Source organism: Phyllobates terribilis, unplaced genomic scaffold (assembly GCF_046119375.1).
Source record: "Phyllobates terribilis strain yellow unplaced genomic scaffold, ASM4611937v1 Scaffold_4__5_contigs__length_816908805, whole genome shotgun sequence".
Classification (NCBI taxonomy): Eukaryota; Metazoa; Chordata; class Amphibia; order Anura; family Dendrobatidae; genus Phyllobates; species Phyllobates terribilis.
In genome coordinates, this window is record NW_027362764.1 from 775,124,352 (window position 1) to 775,151,494 (window position 27,143).

At 47.7% G+C, this 27,143-nt stretch overlaps 1 protein-coding gene and 1 long non-coding RNA gene across 6 annotated transcripts in view; one reads left to right on the forward strand and one right to left on the reverse strand.

Moving 5' to 3' along the window:
- TRAPPC9 (trafficking protein particle complex subunit 9) overlaps positions 1-27,143 on the reverse strand; it is a 667,549-nt gene that overhangs the window by 521,606 nt on the left and 118,800 nt on the right. For all 5 annotated transcript variants that reach the window (XM_073679927.1, XM_073679930.1, XM_073679928.1 and 2 more), the window contains one exon: positions 16,767-16,891. In XM_073679927.1, the coding sequence (XP_073536028.1) occupies positions 16,767-16,891 (125 nt within the window). The remainder of the gene's footprint in view (positions 1-16,766; positions 16,892-27,143) is intronic.
- LOC141266056 (uncharacterized) overlaps positions 1-27,143 on the forward strand; it is a 92,521-nt gene that overhangs the window by 23,739 nt on the left and 41,639 nt on the right. The gene's annotated exons all lie outside the window — the stretch shown is intronic.

A 27,143-nucleotide genomic window follows, 5' to 3' on the forward strand; every position in this document is an offset into this window, starting at 1 on the left:
ACTATAATACTGCCGCCTATGTACAAGAATATAACTACTATAATACTGCCGCCTATGTACAAGAATACAACTACTATAATACTGCTCCTATGTACAAGAATATAACTACTATAATATTGCTCCTATATACAAGAATATAACTACTATAATACTGCCCCCTATGTACAAGAATATAACTACTATAATATTGCTCCTATATACAAGAATATAACTACTATAATACTGCCCCCTATGTACAAGAATATAACTACTATAATACTGCCCCCTATGTACAAGAATATAACTACTATAATACTGCCGCCTATGTACAAGAATACAACTACTATAATACTGCTCCTATGTACAAGAATATAACTACTATAATACTGCCCCCTATGTACAAGAATATAACTACTATAATACTGCCCCCTATATACAAGAATATAACTACTATAATACTGCCCCCTATGTACAAGTATATAACTACTATAATACTGCCCCCTATATACAAGAATATAACTTCTATAATACTGCCTCTTTATAGAAGAATATAACTACTATAATACTGATCCTATGTACAAGAATATAACTGCTATAATACTGCTCCTATGTACAAGAATATAACTACTATAATACTGCCCCTATGTACAAGAATATAACTAGTATAATACTGCTCCCTATATACAAGAATATAACTACTATAATACTGCCCCTATGTACAAGAATATAACTACTATAATACTGCCCCTATGTACAAGAATATAACTACTATAATACTGCTCCTATGTACAGGAATATAACTACTATAATACTGCCCCCTATGTACAAGAATATAACTACTATAATACTGCCCCTATGTACAAGAATATAACTTCTATAATACTGCCCCCTATGTCTAAGAATATAACTACTATAATACTGATCCTATGTACAAGAATATAACTGCTATAATACTGCTACTATGTACAAGAATATAACTACTATAATACTGCCCCTATGTACAAGAATATAACTACTATAATACTGCTCCCTATATACAAGAATATAACTACTATAATACTGCCCCTATGTACAAGAATATAACTACTATAATACTGCCCCTATGTACAAGAATATAACTACTATAATACTGCCCCCTATGTACAAGAATATAACTACTATAATACTGCTCCTATGTACAAGAATATAACTACTATAATACTGCTCCCTATCTACAAGAATATAACTACTATAATACTGCTCCCTATCTACAAGAATATAACTACTATAATACTGCTCCTATGTACAAGAATATAACTACTATAATACTACCCCCCCCTATGTACAAGAATATAACTACTATAATACGGCCTCCTATGTACAAGAATATAGCTACTATAATACTGCCCCTATGTACAAGAATATAACTACTATAATACTGCTCCCTATCTACAAGAATATAACTACTATAATACTGCTCCCTATCTACAAGAATATAACTACTATAATACTGCTCCTATGTACAAGAATATAACTACTATAATACTGCTCCTATGTACAAGAATATAATACTATAATACTGCCCCCTATGTACAAGAATATAACTACTATAACACTGCCCTCTATGTACAAGAATATAACTACTATAATACTGCCCCCTATGTACAAGAATATAACTACTATAATACTGCTCCTATGTACAAGAATATAACTACTATAATACTGCCCCTATGTACAAGAATATAACTACTATAATACTGCCCCTATGTACAAGAATATAACTAATATAATAATGCCCCTATGTACAAGAATATAACTACTATAATACTGCTCCTATGTACAAGTATATAACTACTATAATACTGCCCCTATGTACAAGAATATAACTACTATAATACTGCTCCCTATATACAAGAATATAACTACTATAATACTGCCCCCTATGTACAAGAATATAACTACTATAATACTGCTCCTATGTACAAGAATATAACTACTATAATACTGCCCCCTATGTACAGGAATATAACTACTATAATACTGCTCCTATGTACAAGAATATAACTACTATAATACTGCCCCCTATGTACAGGAATATAACTACTATAATACTGCCCCTATGTACAAGAATATAACTACTATAATACTGCTCCTATGTACAAGTATATAACTACTATAATACTGCCCCTATGTACAAGAATATAACTACTATAATACTGCTCCCTATATACAAGAATATAACTACTATAATACTGCCCCCTATGTACAAGAATATAACTACTATAATACTGCTCCTATGTACAAGAATATAACTACTATAATACTGCCCCCTATGTACAGGAATATAACTACTATAATACTGCTCCTATGTACAAGAATATAACTACTATAATACTGCCCCCTATGTACAGGAATATAACTACTATAATACTGCCCCTATGTACAAGAATATAACTACTATAATACTGCATGTACAATGTAACGACTATAATGCTGTTTTATAAAATGATCCCTCAGGCAGTATATCGGATGTTTTTATTAGCGCCTTTCTCTCGTGCGGTGAATGATGGACTATTCTCAATACACGGACGTTCACAAGTGTCTATAAAATATTTAAGGAGTGAAGGACGGCACAGAGTCGGGTGTGCGCTCCCTGAAGCTCTTATACCGTCACATGGAGGGTGACGAGCCTGATATCACCGCTCTGGTAACAGGGGCTGGGCTGAGGCTGCAGGTGATTTGGCTCGGGTTATGTCTCATGAAATATTTACCGCCTGCTGTTTCGGAGAAATGAGGGTCGGGAAAGGGAATAAAATGAAAAATAAATCTATTTTCCTGAGCCTTAGATTACATTAAATACCAAAATCGCTGATACCTGTGTCCTGGCCGAAGGCTGCGGAGATCACAGTGAGTGCAGCTCGGGATTAACCCTTCACATGTATCAGAGAGAATACAGGCTCATGCGAGCCCTTGAACCAGTCATTATAAGGCGACGTTCATATGTGTCTTTAGTTTTGATGCAGTAATAAAAATGTGACCGTACTGACCGCAAGCAGAGATCTTGCAAATAGTGATAAATTGAAACACAAAGTATATTACAAATTGCAGTAGTTTTTTTTATTAAGTAATGAGGACCTGTCACCAGGTCAAAAGTCGCCATTTTTTACATTTTTTTTTTCTTTTAAATCCGCCATATGGTTCCAGAGATATGGCCCTTTTTTTTTTCCTTCTAATTTTTATGGTCTTTACCAAGAGGGAGTGGCTCACTGCCTATAGACAAGCCCCAGAGGATCCTCTGCGCCACAATCTCTATATAAAAAGGCTCATATCTCTGGGACCGTACGGCGGATTTGCAAAAAAAAAAAGAAAAGTGGATTATTCAGAGGAGAAGAATCAATAAAATAAGAGAATAAATGAGTACACCTCAATGAAAGACTTAGGAGCAAAGTTAAAGTTTAGACTACAAAACTCTAATTAACAAGAATTTAACCACATGTAAGTCTAATTATTCATGGGGCCATAATACGGAAGTGGAAAGAACATCATTTCATCATAAACCGGCCACGACCAGGAGCTCCCCACAAGATTTCAGACACAGGAGTGGAAATAATTATCAGAAGAATTTGTCCAAGAGCCAAGGAACCACCTGTGGAAAGACTGGAATCAGCAGGCACAAATGCTTCAAAGAAAACCATAAGTAATGCACCCAACCTCCAAGCCCTGTATGCACGCTCACCATGAAAAACTCCATTGCTGAACAAAAAGAATGTTCAAACGTGCTTACAGTTTGCTCAACAACATTTAGACAAGCCTGTGAAATACTGGGAGACTATAGTCTGGTCAGAAGAGACCAAAATTGAACTCTATGGATGCCATAATACACACCATGTTTGGTTGCCAAAAGACACTGTATATCACCCCCCAAAACACCATACCAACAGTGAAGTGTGGATGTGGGAACATCGTCGCGTGGGATTGTTTTTCAGCATAAAGCACTGGCAAATTTCACGTAATTGAATGAAGGATGAATGGACAATGGTACTGAGACATTCCTGATAAAAATCTGCTGCCATCTACCAGGATCATTTAGATGAAACGAGGGTGGACATGTCAGCAAAAAAATTATGTCAAACACACAGCAAAGGAAACTCTCAATGGGTTTCAGAGAAAGAAAATAAGGCTTCTAAAATGGCCGAGCCAATCACCGTTATGGAAGGAACTAAAGCTCAGAGTTCATAGGAGCAGTCCACAGGACCTTCAGGATGTGAAGAGTGTTTGTGTGGAAGAATAGGCAAAAATCCCACCTGAGCAATGCCTGCGACTAGTTTCTCCATACAGGTGGTGTCTTGAAGCTTCATCACCAACAAAGGTTTTTTTTTGTCTGAAGTATTACATACGGTACATTTCAGTAAGCGTGTTGTTCCCTATGTCATTTCTCATTATTACACAATTTATGGACATTTGTGGTTTGATTTCTTTAGCCTTGGTTGGGTTGTTACCGACATCTGGTGAGAATTTCACGTCAATAGCACCTTTAAAAATAGATTTACTTAGAAAATTGGTTTAGTGTTCAATATTTATTTCACCCGCTGTAAAGTGAAATTCTATCATGAAAAGTTGGTAGCAGACTTCTGAAATTCACTTTCTAACCTTTTTCAAGATCTATACTGGCTGTGAATGAATAGAAAAGTTGTTTCTTCAGAATGCGAATTGTCTTCTTTGGATCTATAAGCTGTATACCCATAAGGAACTGGACCCTCACACCGCTGAGAGTTCGTTACCTTGTAACTCTCTAAGAACATGAGTTGCACACGATCATCCGGTCCTGATATTTTGCTACAATGCATCGCGTGTGTTGGAGCCTCCATTGTTCTTTTTGTTTTTTTTTATTACTGTTAAATTGATGGACGAGCCAGCAGAAATCAGTGGTGTACTCTGTCTGGAGCAGGTTGGCACATTTCTTACGATGGAACCGAAAAATGGAAACTCCTACAGCTCGCATGAATCTAGCAGAAAATGTATGGGATTGGAGTCTGAAGGCTGGCACGGGGTCTGGATACAATTGTAGCAAGTACTAGGTCAGCAAAGAACATTCTAATACTTCTCTCATCAATGACAGAAAGCAGAGACCTTTAAAACCGAACTAAGCTAGAAAGTTTATTAAAAACTTTTGAGAACGTTTCTTGAGACAACAAGTAACTGGAAATTATGTATAAAAATTTAAGTCCTAAGCCGACAGCCTTGTCATAAAGGGTTAACGGCCTCCATGGCAGCTGGCCCCTAGCACAGAATTCGCATTCATCACGGTGGCGCACCGGCTCCGCCGGTGACCGAGCGGTTATAAATACACCTATTAACAGCCGCAATGAATCTTTAAACAGCGCAACGGGGAACAAACTGCAGCTAAAAATAACTGGAGCAGGAAGCAACGCTGTCCTCAGGAAAACCTGTCCCCTCTCTCCACCTGCCGAAGGGGATCTGCATCATCGGCCTCCATGTACAGGAGCGAGCTCAGTGGCTTGCACAAGTATTCACCCCCTTTGCATTCTTCGTGTTTTGCTACTTCGCAACCTGGAATTTCACGGTTCTTTTTGAGGCTTTGCATCAATCCGTGTAAAGAACAAAGATCATGCCGACTGTGAACATATTTGGTTTTCTTTTTCTTGTGAAGCAGACAACAACTAGGACAAAATAACTGAAAACTTCAGTGTGCATAACTATTCACTCCCCCTTAGATCAGTACTTTGTAGAGCCTCCTTTTGCGGCATTTACAGCTGCAAGTTGCTTTAGATAAGTCTCTATGAGATTACCATATCTCAATACTGGGATATTTGTTAATTCCTCAAGGCAAAACTTCTCCAGCTCCTTCAAGTTAGATGGCTTCCTCTGGAGAATAGCAATCTTCAAGTCTGACCACAGATTCTCAATTGGATTACGGTCTGGGCTGTGACTCGGCCCCTCCAAAACATTTCCACGTTTCCCCTTACACCACTAGTGTTGCTTTAGCAGGATGCTTTGGGTCATTGTGTTGCTGGAGGTGAACCCCCGTCCCAGTCTCAAATCACTGACAGACTGAAAAAGGTTTTGTTCAAGAATATCCCTGTATTTCACACCATTCATCTTCCCCTCGACTTGGAACATTTTCCCTGTCTCTCTTGCCAAAAAACATCCCTGCCACCACCATGTTTCACTTTGGGGATGGTATTCTTGGTGTGATGAACAGTGTTGGTTGGGCACCAGACATAGCGTTTAACTTGGTGCCCAAAAAGTTCAATTTTGGTCTCATCTGACCGCAGCACCTTCCTCCATACATTTGGGGAGACTACCACGTCTTTTGGCAAACTGAAAACAAGCCTTACAATTTGTGTGTGTAAGTAAAGGCTTTTTTCTGCCCACTCTTCCATGAAGGCCACCTCTCTGGAGTGTACGGCTTATTGTGGTCGTATGGACAGATGCTCCAGTCTCTGCTTAGGAACTCTGCAGCTCCTCAGGGTTACCTTTGGTCTCTATGCTGCGTCTCAGATTAATGCCCTCCTTGCCCAGGCTGAGAGTTTTGGTGGGTGGCCCGGTCTCGGCAGGTTTATTCTGGTACCGTGTTCATTCCATTTGATGATAATGGATTTTATGGTGCTCCGGGGGTTCATCAGAGATTGGGAGATTTTTTTATTTTTTCTTTCATAACCCAACCCTGACTTTTACTTCTCAACAACTTTATCCACGGCGTTGTTTGGAGATCTCCTGGGTCTCCGCGGCGCTGTTTGGAGATCTCCTGGGTCGCCGCGGCGCTGTTTGGAGATCTCCTGGGTCGCCGCGGCGCTGTTTGGAGATCTCCTGGGTCTCCGCGGCGCTGTTTGGAGATCTCCTGGGTCTCCGCGGCGCTGTTTGGAGATCTCCTGGGTCTCCGCGGCGCTGTTTGGAGATCTCCTGGGTCTCCGCGGCGCTGTTTGGAGATCTCCTGGGTCTCCGCGGCGCTGTTTGGAGATCTCCTGGGTCTCCGCGGCGTTGTTTGGAGATCTCCTGGGTCTCCGCGGCGTTGTTTGGAGATCTCCTTGGTCTCCGCGGCGTTGTTTGGAGATCTCCTTGGTCTCCGCGGCGTTGTTTGGAGATCTCCTTGGTCTCCGCGGCGTTGTTTGGAGATCTCCTTGGTCTCCGCGGCGTTGTTTGGAGATCTCCTTGGTCTCCGCGGCGTTGTTTGGAGATCTCCTTGGTCTCCACGGCGTTGTTTGGAGATCTCCTTAGTCTCCACAGCGTTGTTTGGAGATCTCCTTGGTCTTCATAGCGTTGTTTGGAGATCTCCTTGGTCTCCGCGGCGCTGTTTGGAGATCTCCTTGGTCTCCGCGGCGTTGTTTGGAGATCTCCTTGGTCTCCGCGGCGTTGTTTGGAGATCTCCTTGGTCTCCGCGGCGTTGTTTGGAGATCTCCTTGGTCTCCGCGGCGTTGTTTGGAGATCTCCTTGGTCTCCGCGGCGTTGTTTGGAGATCTCCTTGGTCTCCGCGGCGTTGTTTGGAGATCTCCTTGGTCTCCGCGGCGTTGTTTGGAGATCTCCTTGGTCTCCGCGGCGTTGTTTGGAGATCTCCTTGGTCTCCGCGGCGTTGTTTGGAGATCTCCTTGGTCTCCGCGGCGTTGTTTGGAGATCTCCTTGGTCTCCGCGGCGTTGTTTGGAGATCTCCTTGGTCTCCGCGGCGTTGTTTGGAGATCTCCTTGGTCTCCGCGGCGCTGCTTGGAGATCTCCTTGGTCTCCACGGCGTTGTTTGGAGATCTCCTTGGTCTCCGCGGCGTTGTTTGGAGATCTCCTTGGTCTCCGCGGCGTTGTTTGGAGATCTCCTTGGTCTCCGCGGCGTTGTTTGGAGATCTCCTTAGTCTCCACGGCGTTGTTTGGAGATCTCCTTGGTCTTCATAGTGTTGTTTGGAGATCTCCTTGATCTTCATGGTGGTGGTTGGAGATCTCCTTGGTCTTCATGGTGTTGTTTGGAGATCTCCTTGGTCTTCATGGTGTTGTTTGGAGATCTCCTTGGTCTTCATGGTGTTGTTTGGAGATCTCCTTGGTCTTCATGGTGTTGTTTGGAGATCTCCTTGGTCTTCATGGTGTTGTTTGGAGATCTCCTTGGTCTTCATGGTGTTGTTTGGAGATCTCCTTGGTCTTCATGGTGTTGTTTGGAGATCTCCTTGGTCTTCATGGTGTTGTTTGGAGATCTCCTTGGTCTTCATGGTGTTGTTTGGAGATCTCCTTGGTCTTCATGGTGTTGTTTGGAGATCTCCTTGGTCTTCATGGTGTTGTTTGGAGATCTCCTTGGTCTTCATGGTGTTGTTTGGAGATCTCCTTGGTCTTCATGGTGTTGTTTGGAGATCTCCTTGGTCGTCATGGTGTTTGGTTAGTGGTGCCTCTTGCTTAATGGTGTTGCAGCCTCTGTGGCTTTTCAGAAAAGGTAAAGTGTATATACTGACAGACATGTGACTCTTAGATTGCACACAGGTGAACGTCCTCTCAGTAATCATGGGACTTATGAAGGGAATTGATTGCACCAGAAATTTTTAGGGGTTTCATAGCAAAAGGAGTGAATATATATGCACATGCCAATTTGTAGTTATTAGAGTCCATAAATTAAATTGTTGCCTATATTTTTCTCACTACACAAACTTAGACTATTTAGTGCTGATGCATCACACACAAATCGGATGACAAAAATCCAAGTAGGGGGGCGGGTTGTGAATACTTTTGCAAGCCACTGTAAATTCACTAATGAAAGTTTTCCTCTTAGTAATTTTCTTTACTCTACAAGTCAGTAATAACTGTATGAAAACTAATAGGGCTCACTACTGCCCCCTGTGGTACCAACTAGTAATTTAGAAAACATAGGAGACTGATGCTGACACAGCGGTGTGCGGTTTTATAGTGTCACCCTATATATTCACTGATGCTGTCAGACAACTCTGCTTGGCACAAGTGCACTCTCCGACATGAAATCTTTCAGCAAATTGTATTATTACAGATTTATTGCTGCCAACAAGATCACCGCAGGGCGACGTACAACAACAGGATGAGGCAATGGTGAGAGGCGACAGGTGGGAGAGCACAGAGCTGGAGTGCAGGGTGATGAGCTACCGAGTCATCCGTCATATGGATCACTGATAAATCTCATCCACCGCTGTCACAGATCAGAGAGGCCAGAAGATCCTCACCCCACTACACAGTCCCTGTATCCTGAGCCCCCATTACATCACCGGCATCACTCAGCAGCCGCTCCTGTATGACAGCCAGCAAGACTGCATCAGGACACGTGGTATTCTGCTATATGTATCTATAGGGAGCAGTATTATAGTAGTTATATTCTTGTACATAGGGGGCAGTATTATACTAGTTATATTCTTGTACATAGGGGGCAGTATTATACTAGTTATATTCTTGTACATAGGAGCAGTATTATAGTAGTTATATTCTTGTACATAGGGGGCAGTATTATAGTAGTTATATTCTTGTACATAGGGGGCAGTATTATAGTAGTTATATTCTTGTACATAGGGGACAGTATTATAGTAGTTATATTCTTGTACATAGGAGCAGTATTATAGTAGTTATATTCTTGTACATAAGAGCAGTATTATAGTAGTTATATTCTTGTACATAGGGGGCAGTATTATAGTAGTTATATTCTTGTACATAGGGGGCAGTATTATAGTAGTTATATTCTTGTACATAGGGGACAGTATTATAGTAGTTATATTCTTGTACATAGGGGCAGTATTATAGTAGTTATATTCTTGTACATAGCGGCAGTATTATTATAGTTATATTCTTGTACATAGGGGCAGTATTACAGTAGTTATATTCTTGTACATAGGGGCAGTATTATAGTAGTTATATTCTTGTACATAGGAGCAGTATTATAGTAGTTATATTCTTGTACATAGGGGCAGTATTATAGTAGTTATATTCTTGTACATAGGGGACAGTATTATAGTAGTTATATTCTTGTACATAGGGGCAGTATTATAGTAGTTATATTCTTGTACATAGGAGCAGTATTATAGTAGTTATATTCTTGTACATAGGGGCAGTATTATAGTAGTTATATTCCTGCACATAGGGGCAGTATTATAGTAGTTATATTCTTGTACATAGGGGACAGTATTATAGTAGTTATATTCTTGTACATAGGGGACAGTATTATAGTAGTTATATTCTTGTACATAGGAGCAGTATTATAGTAGTTATATTCCTGCACATAGGGGCAGTATTATAGCAGTTATATTCCTGTACATAGGAGCAGTATTATAGTAGTTATATTCTTGTACATAGGAGCAGTATTATAGTAGTTATATTCTTGTACATAGGGGGCAGTATTATAGTAGTTATATTCTTGTACATAGGGGGCAGTATTATAGTAGTTATATTCTTGTACATAGGGGACAGTATTATAGTAGTTATATTCTTGTACATAGGGGCAGTATTATAGTAGTTATATTCTTGTACATAGGGAGCAGTATTATAGTAGTTATAGTCTTGTACATAGGAGCAGTATTATAGTAGTTATATTCTTGTATATAGAGGGCAGTATTATAGTAGTTATATTCTTGTACATAGCGGCAGTATTATTATAGTTATATTCTTGTACATAGGGGCAGTATTATAGTAGTTATATTCTTGTACATAGGGACAGTATTATAGTAGTTATATTCTTGTACATAGGGGACAGTATTATAGTAGTTATATTCTTGTACATAGGGGCAGTATTATAGTAGTTATATTCTTGTACATAGGAGCAGTATTATAGTAGTTATATTCTTGTACATAGGGGCAGTATTATAGTAGTTATATTCCTGCACATAGGGGCAGTATTATAGCAGTTATATTCCTGTACATAGGAGCAGTATTATAGTAGTTATATTCTTGTACATAGGAGCAGTATTATAGTAGTTATATTCTTGTACATAGGGGGCAGTATTATAGTAGTTATATTCTTGTACATAGGGGGCAGTATTATAGTAGTTATATTCTTGTACATAGGGGACAGTATTATAGTAGTTATATTCTTGTACATAGGGGCAGTATTATAGTAGTTATATTTTGTATATAGAGGGCAGTATTATAGTAGTTATATTCTTGTACATAGCGGCAGTATTATTATAGTTATATTCTTGTACATAGGGGCAGTATTATAGTAGTTATATTCTTGTACATAGGGGCAGTATTATAGTAGTTATATTCTTGTACATAGGGGACAGTATTATAGTAGTTATATTCTTGTACATAGGGGCAGTATTATAGTAGTTATATTCTTGTATATAGAGGGCAGTATTATAGTAGTTATATTCTTGTACATAGCGGCAGTATTATTATAGTTATATTCTTGTACATAGGGGCAGTATTATAGTAGTTATATTCTTGTACATAGGAGCAGTATTATAGTAGTTATATTCTGGTACATAGGGGCAGTATTATAGTAGTTATATTCTTGTACATAGGGGGCAGTATTATAGTAGTTATATTCTTGTACATAGGGGGCAGTATTATAGTAGTTATATTCTGGTACATAGGGGGCAGTATTATAGTAGTTATATTCTTGTACATAGGGGGCAGTATTATAATAGTTATATTCTTGTACATAGGGGCAGTATTATAGTAGTTATATTCTGGTACATAGGGGTCAGTATTATAGTAGTTATATTCTTGTACATAGGGGCAGTATTATAGTAGTTATATTGTATATAGGGGCAGTATTATAGTAGTTATATTCTTGTACATAGGGGGGCAGTATTATAGTAGTTGTGATCTTGTACATAGGGGCAGTATTATAGCAGCTATATTCTTGTACATAGGGGCAGTATTATAGCAGTTATATTCTTGTACATAGGAGCAGTATTATAGTAGTTATATTCTTGTACATAGGGGCAGTATTATAGTAGTTATATTCTTGTACATAGGGGGCAGTATTATAGTAGTTATATTCTTGTACATAGGGGCAGTATTATAGCAGTTATATTCTTGTACATAGGAGCAGTATTATAGTAGTTATATTCTTGTACATAGGGGCAGTATTATAGTAGTTATATTCTTGTACATAGGGGGCAGTATTATAGTAGTTATATTCTTGTACATAGGGAGCAGTATTATAGTAGTTATATTCTTGTACATAGGGGGCAGTATTATAGTAGTTATATTCTTGTACATAGGTGCAGTATTATAGTAGTTATATTCTTGTACATAGGAGCAGTATTATAGTAGTTATATTCTTGTACATAGGGGCAGTACTATAGTAGTTATATTCTTGTACATAGGGGCAGTATTATAGTAGATATATTTTTGGACAGATCACACCTTAGCAGGAGACATTGATGATCAAATGTGAAAACCTGTTCCTCCCTAAAATATGTTCTTCAGATATTAAAGGGACTTTTAAAATTAAATCCGTCACACTTTTCCTTACCTGCCTCATAAACACCACGTAGCCGGATTATTGACTGCATGGTTGAGCGGGGTATCATCTGTGGCTGGCTGTTATTTGGGAGGGTAACGCACATGACCCTGTGTGTTCATTCTGTCACGTCTCATCTTCCTGTATCTCTGACTTGCTGACAACCCTGGGCCGTGCATCCATCACTGTCTGCCGCTCACCTGAACACTCGCTCCCATAATTAATGGCTGACATTTACTGCAAAATTAAATCCAAAGCCGAACTAAAATGTGATCATGTGGAAAACTGCAGCGGAGCAAACATCTTGGTTACGGGGAATAATGAGGGCTAAGAGCGGTCGTCAGACACGGACATGATCCTTGGATCTGAATGGACTTGCGAAAGTTGTAACCAAACTGTTAAAGATGGTTGTCCACCTTTATTTTATTTTTTATTTTTTTACTTACATTTGGATCCAAAATAAAAAAAAAATATATAAGAAAAGAACATTTCAGTATCATAAAAATGTTTAAACCATTTCCAATCTTTACCCTCTGTTACACTGTCTATTGCTGGCTGCAGAATGAGTTAACTGAGAATCTGTCAGTGAGTCGAATGAGTTAACTGAGAATCTGTCAGTGAGCTCATTCATACTGGATGACGGGGGAGTTTGTAACTTTTTATTTTTGGCCTTTTCTGAGCTCAAATGTTGAATGTGCAGCGAAACAGTGAAAAATGTTTTTTTATGTCATTTTCGTTTGTATCTTTTTATATTTTTACCGATACGGAGGCGAGGGGGGGGGGGGCGACATGAATGAAGAAAATGAATCGCAAGTCTGTTCTTCACATATTTTCTCTTTTTTTTTTTTAGACTACAAAGGATTAATGAATACAATAAAATACATTTTAATTTTTGTTGCTTTTTCCGTTACAACTAGTTTTATATATCGAACATATATATTTTTGGGGGGCGGGGCAAGAAACAGCCATTTGGATAAGCAGTCACTTTCTTCTTTTTTCATTTATTAATTTTTCCTTGTATTTTATTCTTTTTTTTTACTTATTTATTAAGGCCATAAAAGACCTAAGAGAGGGGAATTTTAACTTAAGATATATATATATATTTTTGCAGATTTCCCCTGTAACCGGGCCAGCCATGCCAGCCCCAATTACAGGGCAAATTCAGCCTCCACTCTCCACTGTCAGCAGAGAAGTAGAATCTCCTGCTCCCTCCTGGCGACCAGGCGATTGCTGGATCCGGCAGAGCACAAGGTCTGCACAATATATTAAGCGCTCAGGAGGGCAGAGATAGTAATAAACCACCTCTGCCTTCTCTATGAGGAGTCTAGCCATCGCTAACAGCCGGCTTACTGCTCCTACAGCTGCGCTATCTCAACGTCATTAGGAGACCGAACCAGCGTTTTAAGAAGTTGGGTTGTCCGCAAATAGTTGCCGTAAACACTAACTACATTATTATTGTCACTTTTTGTCTCCCGCCTCAAATCTGTCTACGGATCTGTCTTCAGTGAAGGATCAAATTACTACTGTTGCCTACAGAAGTCTATAAACAAGGGTGGGTGAAGCTGGAGGGAGAGACACAGTGCCGCCCTATAATCCACACACACGGTGCCGCCCTATAATCCACACAAACACAGTGCCACCCTATAATCCACACACACGGTGCCGCCCTATAATGCACACACACACAGTGCCGCCCTATAATGCACACACACACGATGCCGCCCTATAATGCACACACACACGATGCCGCCCTATAATGCACACACACACGATGCCGCCCTATAATGCACACACACACGATGCCGCCCTATAATGCACACACACACGATGCCGCCCTATAATGCACACACACACGATGCCGCCCTATAATGCACACACACGGTGCCGCCCTATAATCCACACACACGGTGCCGCCCTATAATGCACACACACACAGTGCCGCCCTATAATGCACACACACACAGTGCCGCCCTATAATGCACACACACACAGTGCCGCCCTATAATGCACACACACACAGTGCCGCCCTATAATGCACACACACACAGTGCCGCCCTATAATGCACACACACACAGTGCCGCCCTATAATGCACACACACACAGTGCCGCCCTATAATGCACACACACACAGTGCCGCCCTATAATGCACACACACACAGTGCCGCCCTATAATGCACACACACACAGTGCCGCCCTATAATGCACACACACACAGTGCCGCCCTATAATGCACACACACACAGTGCCGCCCTATAATGCACACACACACAGTGCCGCCCTATAATGCACACACACACAGTGCCGCCCTATAATGCACACACACAGTGCCGCCCTATAATCCACACACACAGTGCCGCCCTATAATCCACACACACAGTGCCGCCCTATAATCCACACACACACACACAGTGCCGCCCTATAATCCACACACGGTGCCGCCCTCTAATCCACACACACGGTGCCGCCCTCTAATCCACACACACGGTGCCGCCCTCTAATCCACACACACGGTGCCGCCCTCTAATCCACACACACGGTGCCGCCCTCTAATCCACACACACGGTGCCGCCCTCTAATCCACACACACGGTGCCACCCTATAATCCACACACACACAGTGCCGCCCTATAATCCACACACACAGTGCCGCCCTATAATCCACACACACACACACGGTGCCGCCCTATAATCCACACACACACACGGTGCCGCCCTCTAATCCACACACACGGTGCCGCCCTCTAATCCACACACACACGGTGCCGCCCTCTAATCCACACACACACGGTGCCGCCCTCTAATCCACACACACACGGTGCCGCCCTCTAATCCACACACACACGGTGCCGCCCTCTAATCCACACACACACGGTGCCGCCCTCTAATCCACACACACACGGTGCCGCCCTATAATCCACACACACACGGTGCCGCCCTATAATCCACACACACACAGTGCCGCCCTATAATCCACACACACAGTGCCGCCCTATAATCCACACACACACAGTGCCGCCCTATAATCCACACACACAGTGCCGCCCTATAATCCACACACACACACACGGTGCCGCCCTATAATCCACACACACACACGGTGCCGCCCTATAATCCACACACACACACGGTGCCGCCCTATAATCCACACACACGGTGCCGCCCTATAATCCACACACACGGTGCCGCCCTATAATCCACACACACGGTGCCTCCCTATAATCCACACACAGTGCCGCCCTATAATCCACACACACGGTGCCGCCCTATAATCCACACACACGGTGCCGCCCTATAATCCACACACACGGTGCCGCCCTATAATCCACACACACGGTGCCGCCCTATAATCCACACACACGGTGCCGCCCTATAATCCACACACACGGTGCCGCCCTATAATCCACACACACGGTGCCGCCCTATAATCCACACACACGGTGCCGCCCTATAATCCACACACACAGTGCCGCCCTATAATACACACACATACACAGTGCCGCCCTATAATCCACACACACGGTGCCGCCCTATAATACTCGGGTGTTACAGAGGTCGGCAGGGTCACCGCTCTTCGCTGCTCTTATGGCAGTGGACGGGTCGGGGACGGGTAATGGACGGGTCGGGGACGGGTCGGGGACGGGTCGTGGACGGGTCGTGGACGGGTCGGGGACGGGTCGGGGACGGGTCGGGGACGGGTCGGGGACGGGTCGGGGACGGGTCGTGGACGGGTCGGGGACGGGTAATGGACGGGTCGGTGACGGGTCGGGGACGGGTCGTGGACGGGTCGGGGACGGGTCGGTGACGGGTCGTATTCAGGCGCTGATCCGTCTGCGAGGAGCTGGGTACCTGGCGGCCGTCATTACCGCGGCTCCTCCATTCATCACACATAGCGGACGACCCTGACATCATCAATGACATCATCAGTAGTGCACAGGTCACAGCCGCTCACAGCATCAGCACACGCCTCCCCTGAAACACTCTGTGCTGCTGCCGGAATCTGCACCTTCCGCTATGTAACCTCCTATAAGAGGAGCACACTCCCTAATCTCATGAAATACTCTGTGCTGCTGTGGACCTGGCTCATTCCCTTACATTTCTCAATAGGTGACCGACTACCAAGGTCAATATAGTTAACTGTATTTAGTCCTGAAATACTCTGCGCTGCTGGCAGAAGCAGCACCTGGAGGAGTTTAGCTTCAAGGTCCCGGGTCCCAATTCAACCTCCGTATGCTGTTATATTACTGGGGTAAGAGTAATAAGCTTCCCTCTTAAACACTCTGTGCTGCTGTGGGCTCTAATCATTCTCACTTAACAATGGCTAATGACATGACGGTGCAGGAGGAGACGTCCCTGTGCCCGGATTCAGGAGATCGGGTGGATTCCTCTCACCACTGACCTTCACGTGGCTGAAGTCGCCGCTCCGCTTGCTCTCCGGGGGGATCAGCGCTTTGCTTTCCACTCTGGGTTTGACGATGTGTCGGAAGGGACTGGACACCGGCAAGCCGCTGACACTGATGCCGTCTGCAAAATACAGCGAGGAAAGGGTTAACATCAGGAAGGGAATGTCCTGTTATTTTCTACATAGGGGGCGCTAATCACATGAGCAGTTTCCTAAACTGAGGCACGAAGAGTCAGGGCAGATCTCCAGCTCTAGTCACTGCAGGACACACCAGCATGACCAGACACGAGCTGCGGCCAGAGGGGGCGCTGTGGTTAACAGTAAAGAGCCCATAGCAGAGTCTGTCCATTACGCCCCTGTCCATGCAGTCCATAGACGACCATCCGTGTATAAGCAGGTGCTGTGAGGAAGGGGCAGCGGATTCCTCTCCACACGGCTGAAGCCCCAATACAACAACTTCACCCAATCAGAACTCGCATCTTCAGAAGCCGAGCTGTGGGGGGCGCTCTGTTCAGCCTGATCACCCTGGTGCCAATCCCTCTGTTCAGCCTGTCCTCCTGGTGCCAATCCCTCTGTTCAGCCTGATCCTCCTGGCGCCTATACCTCTGTTCAGCCTGATCCTCCTGGCGCCTATACCTCTGTTCAGCCTGATGTTGGCGCCTATACCTCTGTTCAGCCTGGTCCTCCTGGCGCCTATACCTCTGTTCAGCCTGGTCCTCCAGGCGCCTATACTTCTGTTCAGCCTGGTCCTCCTGATGCCTATACCTCTGTTCAGCCTGGTCCTCCTGGTGCCTATACCTCTGTTCAGCCTGATCCTCCTGGCGCCTATACCTCTGTTCAGCCTGATCCTCCTGGCGCCTATACCTCTGTTCAGCCTGGTCCTCCTGGCGCCTATACCTCTGTTCAGCCTGATCCTCCTGGCGCCTATACCTCTGTTCAGCCTGCTCCTCCTGGCGCCTATACCTCTGTTCAGCCTGATCATCCTGGTGCCTATACCTCTGTTCAGCCTGGTCCTCCAGGCGCCTATACTTCTGTTCAGCCTGGTCCTCCTGGTGCCTATACCTCTGTTCAGCCTGCTCATCCTGGTGCCTATACCTCTGTTCAGCCTGGTCCTCCTGGTGCCTATACCTCTGTTCAGCCTGATCATCCTGGCGCCTATCCCTCTGTTCAGCCTGATCCTCCTGGCGCCTATCCCTCTGTTCAGCCTGATCCTCCTGGTGCCTATAACTCTGTTTAGCCTGCTCATCCTAGTGCCTTTACCTCTGTTCAGCCTGTTCACCCTGGTGTCTATCCCTCTGTTCAGCCTGATTACCCTGGTGCCTATACCTCTGTTCAGCCTGTTCACCCTGGTGCCTATACCTCTGTTCAGCCTGCTCATCCTGGTGTCTATACCTCTGTTAAGCCTGATCATCCTGGCGCCTATACCTCTGTTCAGCCTGATCCTCCTGGTGCCTATACCACTGTTCAGCCTGGTCCTCCTGGTGCCTATACCTCTGTTCAGCCTGGTCCTCCTGGTGCCTATACCTCTGTTCAGCCTGGTCCTCCTGGTGCCTATACCTCTGTTCAGCCTGCTCACCCTCGTGCCTATCCCTCTGTTCAGCCTGGTCCTCCTGGTGCCTATCCCTCTGTTCAGCCTGATCATCCTGGTGCCTATCCCTCTGTTCAGCCTGATCATTCTGGTGCCTATCCCTCTGTTCAGCCTGATCCTCCTGGTGCCTATACCTCTGTTCAGCCTGATCATCCTGGTACCTATAACTCTGTTCAGCCTGCTCATCCTAGTACCTATACCTCAGTTCAGCCTGATCACCCTGGTGCCTATCCCTCTGTTCAGCCTGATCACCCTGGTGCCTATCCCTCTGTTCAGCCTGCTCATCCTGGTGCCTATACCTCTGTTCAGCCTGATCATCCTGGCGCCTATACCTCTGTTCAGTCTGATCCTCCTGGCGCCTATACCTCTGTTCAGCCTGCTCCTCCTGGCGCCTATACCTCTGTTCAGCCTGATCATCCTGGTGCCTATCCCTCTGTTCAGCCTGATCATTCTGGTGCCTATCCCTCTGTTCAGCCTGATCATCCTGGCGCCTATACCTCTGTTCAGCCTGATCATCCTGGCGCCTATACCTCTGTTCAGCCTGCTCATCCTGGTGCCTATACCTCTGTTCAGCCTGCTCCTCCTGGCGCCTATACCTCTGTTCAGCCTGCTCCTCCTGGCGCCTATACCTCTGTTCAGCCTGATCATCCTGGTGCCTATCCCTCTGTTCAGCCTGCTCATCCTGGTGCCTATCCCTCTGTTCAGCCTGATCATCCTGGCGCCTATACCTCTGTTCAGCCTGATCATCCTGGTGCCTATACCTCTGTTCAGCCTGCTCCTCCTGGCGCCTATACCTCTGTTCAGCCTGATCATCCTGGTGCCTATCCCTCTGTTCAGCCTGCTCATCCTGGTGCCTATACCTCTGTTCAGCCTGATCATCCTGGCGCCTATACCTCTGTTCAGCCTGCTCATCCTGGTGCCTATACCTCTGTTCAGCCTGATCCTCCTGGCGCCTATACCTCTGTTCAGCCTGATCACCCTGGTGCCTATCCCTCTGTTCAGCCTGATCATCCTGGTGCCTATACCTCTGTTCAGCCTGATCATCCTGGTGTCTATACCTCTGTTCAGTCTGATCACCCTGGCGCCTACACCTCCGCTCAGACTGATCCTGGTGCCTATACCTCCGCTCAGCCTGATCATCCTGGTGCCTATACCTCTGTTCAGTCTGATCACCCTGGTGCCTATCCCTCTGTTCAGCCTGATCATCCTGGTGCCTATACCTCTGTTCAGCCTGATCATCCTGGTGTCTATACCTCTGTTCAGTCTGATCACCCTGGCGCCTACACCTCCGCTCAGACTGATCCTGGTGCCTATACCTCCGCTCAGACTGATCATCCTGGTGCCTATACCTCTGTTCAGCCTGATCATCCTGGTGTCTATACCTCTGTTCAGTCTGATCACCCTGGCGCCTACACCTCCGCTCAGACTGATCCTGGTGCCTATACCTCCGCTCAGACTGATCATCCTGGTGCCTATACCTCCGCTCATCCTGATCCTCCTGGTGCTTATACCTCCGCTCATGCTGATCCTCCTGGTGCCTACTGCAGTTAGCTGCCGCTCAGGGCCCAGGGAAAGCTGGATGATGACCGTTACGGGAATGTGCACTAGTAACCCTCGGGTACAGACCTCATTGTAGAAGGACTCGCCCTGTTCTGGCGGGTGACGGTCCTTCTAGTTTAGTCGCGTGCCCACGATCAGGATTATGGCCGCCCCTCGGCCGCACAATCCCGTTAACCACAGACGCCTGCAGTAAATGGCAGTGAGCGAGCGGACACTAAATACAGCCCATTGTGTCCCCGCGCTGTGATTACAGACGCCGCGTGGTTAAGTGGGGGAAGCAATAAAGGAGAATTATCAGAAGAATAAAACTTGTATGAAAAGAAAACCCAACGCGGCATCAATAAGACGCCGCCGACACCATGAGCGGAGACGTAAGGAAAAGTGTAAAGACGCGAGGAGGCGGCACGAGGCCGGCACCTCTGCCCACGTACGCCACCATCACAGCCTACATCATCTGCCGGCTTCATTCTGCTACCGCACCGTGCCACAGTGCTAAGCCACTGGCATCATTTTTGATTGCAGCTCTGGGTGTGATTGGAGTAAATCCATTGATTGATGTGATGTAAATCCAGCCGACATCAAAATCCAATTAGTAAAATGTTCACAAAACTTCTTGAAATGTTATCTGTGCAAAACAATTGCATTGGCTTTTCTTTTGTTTTTTTCTAGTCGCAACCAGAGTTGCACCTAAAACTTAACTGGCTTACAGTTACCAAAGAGCAGGGGACAATGGGGCCGCAGGGGACAATGGGGCCGCAGGGGACAATGGGGCCGCAGGGGACAATGGGGCCGCAGGGGACAATGGGGCCGCAGGGGACAATGGGGCCGCAGGGGACAAAGGGGCCGCAGGGGACAAAGGGGCCGCAGGGGACAAAGGGGCCGCAGGGGACAAAGGGGCCGCAGGGGACAAAGGGGCCACAGGGGACACACGTGCTGCTCCAGGTCTAACTGCGGAGTGGAGAGAAATCAATGTTTTAAGCAAAAGAAGAAGAATTGTGATTGCCGCACAGGTTGTGGATAGAGCGCATCCACCTGCAGAGCTGCATTCAAAATTCTGCTACCAATCAGTATGAAAGTGAAAGCCATTGTTAAAGATCATTTGACGATGACAGAGTTAGATCCCTGAGAAACCAACAGAAGAATTGTGAATACAGCCAATGGAGGGACTAGAGCACATCCACATCCAGAGCTGCATTCAAAATTCGTCTTCCTTACCAACACCAAAGAGAAGTGAACTGTGTGAGCGCAAGTAACAAAAATAGGTGATAACAGGAGAAGCACGAGTTATCAGGATGTAGACAAAGCATAATAAGTGCTTGGGCGTATAAATAGGGTGCGGCATAAATAGGGCATGGTATAAATAGGGCGTGGTATAAATAGGGCGTGGTATAAATAGGGCGTGGTATAAATAGGGCGTGGTATAAATAGGGCGTGGTATAAATAGGGCGTGGTATAAATAGGGTGTGGTATAAATAGGATGCGGCATAAATAGGGCGTGGTATAAATAGGGTGTGGTATAAATAGGATGCGGCATAAATAGGGCGTGGTACTGTCCCATTGGCCATTGCAGGGAGCTGACTACCCCTGCTGAGCAGCGGAGCAGTGCGCACACTCTCCCTGGCTGGAGGGCACTACAAGTCACAGCCACACCAGCACTCTTAGCTGCCCCCTCCATCACCAGCTCTGCCTGCACAGTGAATTTGGCGGCACCTGCCAATAATGGCAGACGTGGCTGGAGCAGGTCCAGGTAGGGAAATAACGAGCACAAAAAGAAAGAGGTGTAAATGTCCTGAATATTGTCCAGATATCAGAGGTGGAGATGATGAGCGCTGAGCGGAGGGAAAATATCACACTCCCCCTGTACACAGGGCGTCAAAGCTCAGAACAGATGAGGACGGGACCGATCACCCGGGGGCACGACCAGAGGGGACCCATCACCTGGGGGCACGACCAGAGGGGACCCATCACCTGGGGGCACGACCAGAGGGGACCCATCACCCGGGGGCACGACCAGAGGGGACCCATCACCCGGGGGCACGACCAGAGGGGACCCATCACCCGGGGGCACGACCAGAGGGGACCCATCACCCGGGGGCACGACCAGAGGGGAACCATCACCTGGGGGCACGACCAGAGGGGAACCATCACCTGGGGGCACGACCAGAGGGGACCCATCACCTGGGGGTACGACCAGAGGGGACCCATCACCTGGGGGCACGACCAGAGGGGACCCATCACCTGGGGGCACGACCAGAGGGGACCCATCACCTGGGGGCACGACCAGAGGGGACCCATCACCTGGGGGCAAGACCAGAGGGGACCCATCACCTGGGGGCAAGACCAGAGGGGACCCATCACCTGGGGGCACGACCAGAGGGGACCCATCACCTGGGGGCACGACCAGAGGGGACCCATCACCTGGGGGCACGACCAGAGGGGACCCATCACCTGGGGGCACGACCAGAGGGGACCCATCACCTGGGGGCACGACCAGAGGGGACCCATCACCTGGGGGCACGACCAGAGGGGACCCATCACCTGGGGGCACGACCAGAGGGGACCCATCACCAGGGGGCACGACCAGAGGGGACCCATCACCAGGGGGCACGACCAGAGGGGACCCATCACCAGGGGGCACGACCAGAGGGGACCCATCACCAGGGGGCACGACCAGAGGGGACCCATCACCAGGGGGCACGACCAGAGGGGACCCATCACCTGGGGGCACGACCAGAGGGGACCCATCACCTGGGGGCACGACCAGAGGGGACCCATCACCTGGGGGCACGACCAGAGGGGACCCATCACCTGGGGGCACGACCAGAGGGGACCCATCACCTGGGGGCACGACCAGAGGGGACCCATCACCTGGGGGCACGACCAGAGGGGACCCATCACCTGGGGGCACGACCAGAGGGGACCCATCACCAGGGGGCACGACCAGAGGGGACCCATCACCAGGGGGCACGACCAGAGGGGACCCATCACCTGGGGGCACGACCAGAGGGGACCCATCACCTGGGGGCACGACCAGAGGGGACCCATCACCTGGGGGCACGACCAGAGGGGACCCATCACCAGGGGGCACGACCAAAGGGGACCCATCACCAGGGGGCACGACCAGAGGGGACCCATCACCTGGGGGCACGTCCAGAGGGGACCCATCACCTGGGGGCACGACCAGAGGGGACCCATCACCTGGGGGCACGACCAGAGGGGACCCATCACCTGGGGGCACGACCAGAGGGGACCCATCACCTGGGGGCACGACCAGAGGGGACCAATCACCTGGGGGCACGACCAGAGGGGACCCATCACCTGGGGGCACAACCAGAGGGGACCCATCACCTGGGGGCACAACCAGAGGGGACCCATCACCTGGGGGCACAACCAGAGGGGACCCATCACCTGGGGGCACAACCAGGGGGGACCCATCACCTGGGGGCACAACCAGGGGGGACAGATCACCTGGGGGCACAGCCAGAGAGGACCGATCACCTGGAGGCACAACCAGAGAGGAGCGATCACCTGGGGGTACAGCCAGAGAGGACCGATTACCTGGGGGCACAGCCAGAGAGGACCGATTACCTGGGGGCACAACCAGGGGGGACACATCACCTGGAGGCACAACCAGGGAGGACACATTACCTGGGGGCACAACCAGGGGGGACAAATCACCTGGGGGCACAACCAGGGGGGACAGATCACCTGGGGGCACAACCAGAGAGGACCGATCACATGGGGGCACAACCAGAGAGGACCGATCACGTGGGGGCACAACCAGAGAGGACCGATCACGTGGGGGCACAACCAGAGAGGACCGATCACGTGGGGGCACAACCAGGGGGTCCAATCACCTGGGGGCACAACCAGGGAGGACACATCACCTGGGGGCACAACCAGGGGGGACAAATCACCTGGGAGCACAACCAGAGAGGACAGATCATCTGGGGGCACAACCAGAGAGGACAGATCACCTGGGGGTACAACCAGAGAGGACCCATCACCTGGGGGCACGACCAGAGGGGACCCATCACCTGGGGGCACGACCAGAGGGGACAGATCACCTGCGGGCACAACCAGAGCGGACCCATCACCAGGGGGCACGACCAGAGGGGACCCATCACCTGGGGGCACGACCAGAGGGGACCCATCACCTGGGGGCACAACCAGAGGGGACCCATCACCTGGGGGCACAACCAGAGGGGACCCATCACCTGGGGGCACGACCAGAGGGGACCCATCACCTGGGGGCACGACCAGAGGGGACCCATCACCAGGGGGGCACAACCAGAGGGGACAGATCACCTGGGGGCACAACCAGAGGGGACCCATCACCTGGGGGCACAACCCTGATGTTAGGGGGTCCGGGCTCACAATTTCCATTATAGGATGGGGCTGGGGTCCGGGCTCTGTGCGGCCGCTCATGTTCTCCCCCCTCCATGTCTCTATGGACCTTGTCCTCCGGGCTCAGTCATGGGGGGCAGAGAAGGGTCTTCCCCAAACTGTTACCACAAAGCTGAAGCTACAATTGTCCACAATGTCTTGTGCTTGAGATTAAGATTTCCCATCACTGGAGCTGAGGGTCCGCGGCCGCCCCCTGATAACAGCCCAGAGCATTATCCTCCTCCACCATCTGTACAGCAGCACAATGCAGTCAGGGGGTAACGTCCTCCTGGAATCACCAAACCCCAGACTCCTCCATCAGACGCAGATAGAGAAGTGCGATCCGTCACTGCACAGAACACGTCTCCTCCAGAGTCAGCAAGCATTGTGCTTGGTGATGTACGGCTGCATGCAGCTGCTCGGCCATGAAGCTCCTGGTGGGGGCGCAGTGCTTGTGCTGATACCAGAGGAGGTCTGGACTCTGCAGCTATGGGGTCATGGTGACTTTTCTGCCCTCTAGTCCTCAGCACTCTGCCCCCCGCTCTGTAACATTACGGGGTCTCCACTCCGTAGCCGAGTTGCTGCGGTTCCTTCCACTCCTCAGTAATATCACTCACAGGTGATGGAGGAAGATTCAGGAGGAAGAAATGTCATGGACGGACTTGTTAACCCGGTGGCTCCTATCACAGGACCGCGCTGGTATCAGGGAGCTGTGCACCACCGGCCGCTCTGTCACATGGTAGTAACGGCAGACGGCATGGCGGAGGGCCAGAGGTTATACACCGGGGGCGAGGGACTGGAGGTTATACACCAGGAACAACAGGCTGGATGTTATACACTGGGGGAGTAAATGGGATCGGAGGTTATGCACTGGGGGAAGAGGGGTCCGATGTTGAATACAGAGGGGAGACGGGTTAAAGCATATACACTGGTGGGAAAGGGGTCGGATGTTGTACGCCGGGGGGAAAGGGGTCGGATATTGTACGCCGGGGGGGGAGGGGTCGGATGTTGTACGCCGGGGGGAAAGGGGTCGGATGTTGTACGCCGGGGGGAAAGGGGTCGGATGTTGTACGCCGGGGGGAAAGGGGTCGGATGTTGTACGCCGGGGGGGGGAGAGGTCGGATGTTGTACACGGGGAAGGGGGGGGTCAGATGTTGTACACGGGGGGGGGGGGGTCAGATGTTGTACACGGGGGGAGAGGGGTCGGATGTTATACATCGGGAGGAGAGGGGTCATATGTTTTACACTGGGGGGAGAGGGCTGAATATTATACACCAGGGGTGAGGAGGCTGAATGATAAGAAGGAAAAGCCGTATCCTCTTCTCCGTTTTGTGCATATATTACACTGACGGACACTTAAGGCACAGATGCCATGAAGACGCTTCCTTGACATTTCTTTGGTGGTCAGGAGACCACGGCCCCTACATCTTATCCGGGGACAGCATCTGCTCTGACATAATGAACCTCGCTCATTCTATGATGAGATCCCATGTTAACAAATGGAAAGCAGAGTGAATGACAAAGTTGCAGAAGTTGTCAGTGAAAAATATAACTCTTTATTTCCATAAGTCAAATACAAAAAATCAATAACCAGTCAAAAAAACTTGCTGCGGTGGGACGACGAGCACATGATATACGGCGCACACCGACTCCTCGTGATCGCCAGCGATGTGCCGCAGCAGCCGACTCACAGAAGAGACGAAAAGATTACACCGTTTAGATGCAATTACTGCAAACAAACAGCGTAGTGACCGGAAGTGCGCGGCGGCACCGCTTCCATCTGACACTTAACCTCTTCCCTCCCCACACGGTCGAGTCGTTCTCTTCTTGTCATCCTGAAACTCCCCGTCCACCATGACAGCCGTAATGATCCCGCTCCCCATTAATCCCAACGCACAAATTGGACTTTACAAGTTGATCAAACAATTTCTTTGCCAGTTTGGGAGATCAAAGCCGGAGTCCACCTGTTGTCTCCACAGAAATTACACTGCGCCAACAACTACACTATAAAAGAAACTTCACACAGCGATAATCCTTTGTTGTACTCTGTGTGACGACCCGGGAAAGCGGAGAACAACTGGCTCTAATTACTGTGCCTGCCATAGCCGGGCTGCTCTGTAAGTCCAGGCGTCCACGTACCATCCCCTCCCAGCTCACCTGAGACCCCCGAACCCCAACATAACTCAACTACTGCAGGCAGGAGTCACAGACCTACACTGCACTGATCCTGAGTTACATCCTGAATTATACTCCAGAGCTGCACTCACTATTCTGCTGGTGCAGTCACTGTGTACATACATTACATTACTGATCCTGTACTGATCCTGAGTTACATCCAGTATTATACTCCAGAGCTGCACTCACTATTCTGCTGGTGCAGTCACTGTGTACATACATTACATTACTGATCCTGTACTGATCCCGAGTTACATCCTGTATTACACTCCAGAGCTGCACTCACTATTCTGCTGGTGGAGTCACTGTGTACATACATTACATTACTGATACTGAGGTACCCCCAGTATTATACTCCAGAGCTGCACTCATTATTCTGCTGGTGCAGTGACTGTGTACATACATTACATTACTGATCCTGTACTGATCCTGAGTTACATCCTGTATTATACTCCAGAGCTGCACTCACTATTCTGCTGGTGCAGTCACTGTGTACATACATTACATTACTGATCCTGTGCTGATCCTGAGTTACCTCCTTTATTATACTCCAGAGCTGCCCTCACTATTCTGCTGGTGCAGTCACTGTGTACATACATTACATTACTGATCCTGTGCTGATCCTGAGTTACCTCCTTTATTACACTCCAGAGCTGCACTCACTA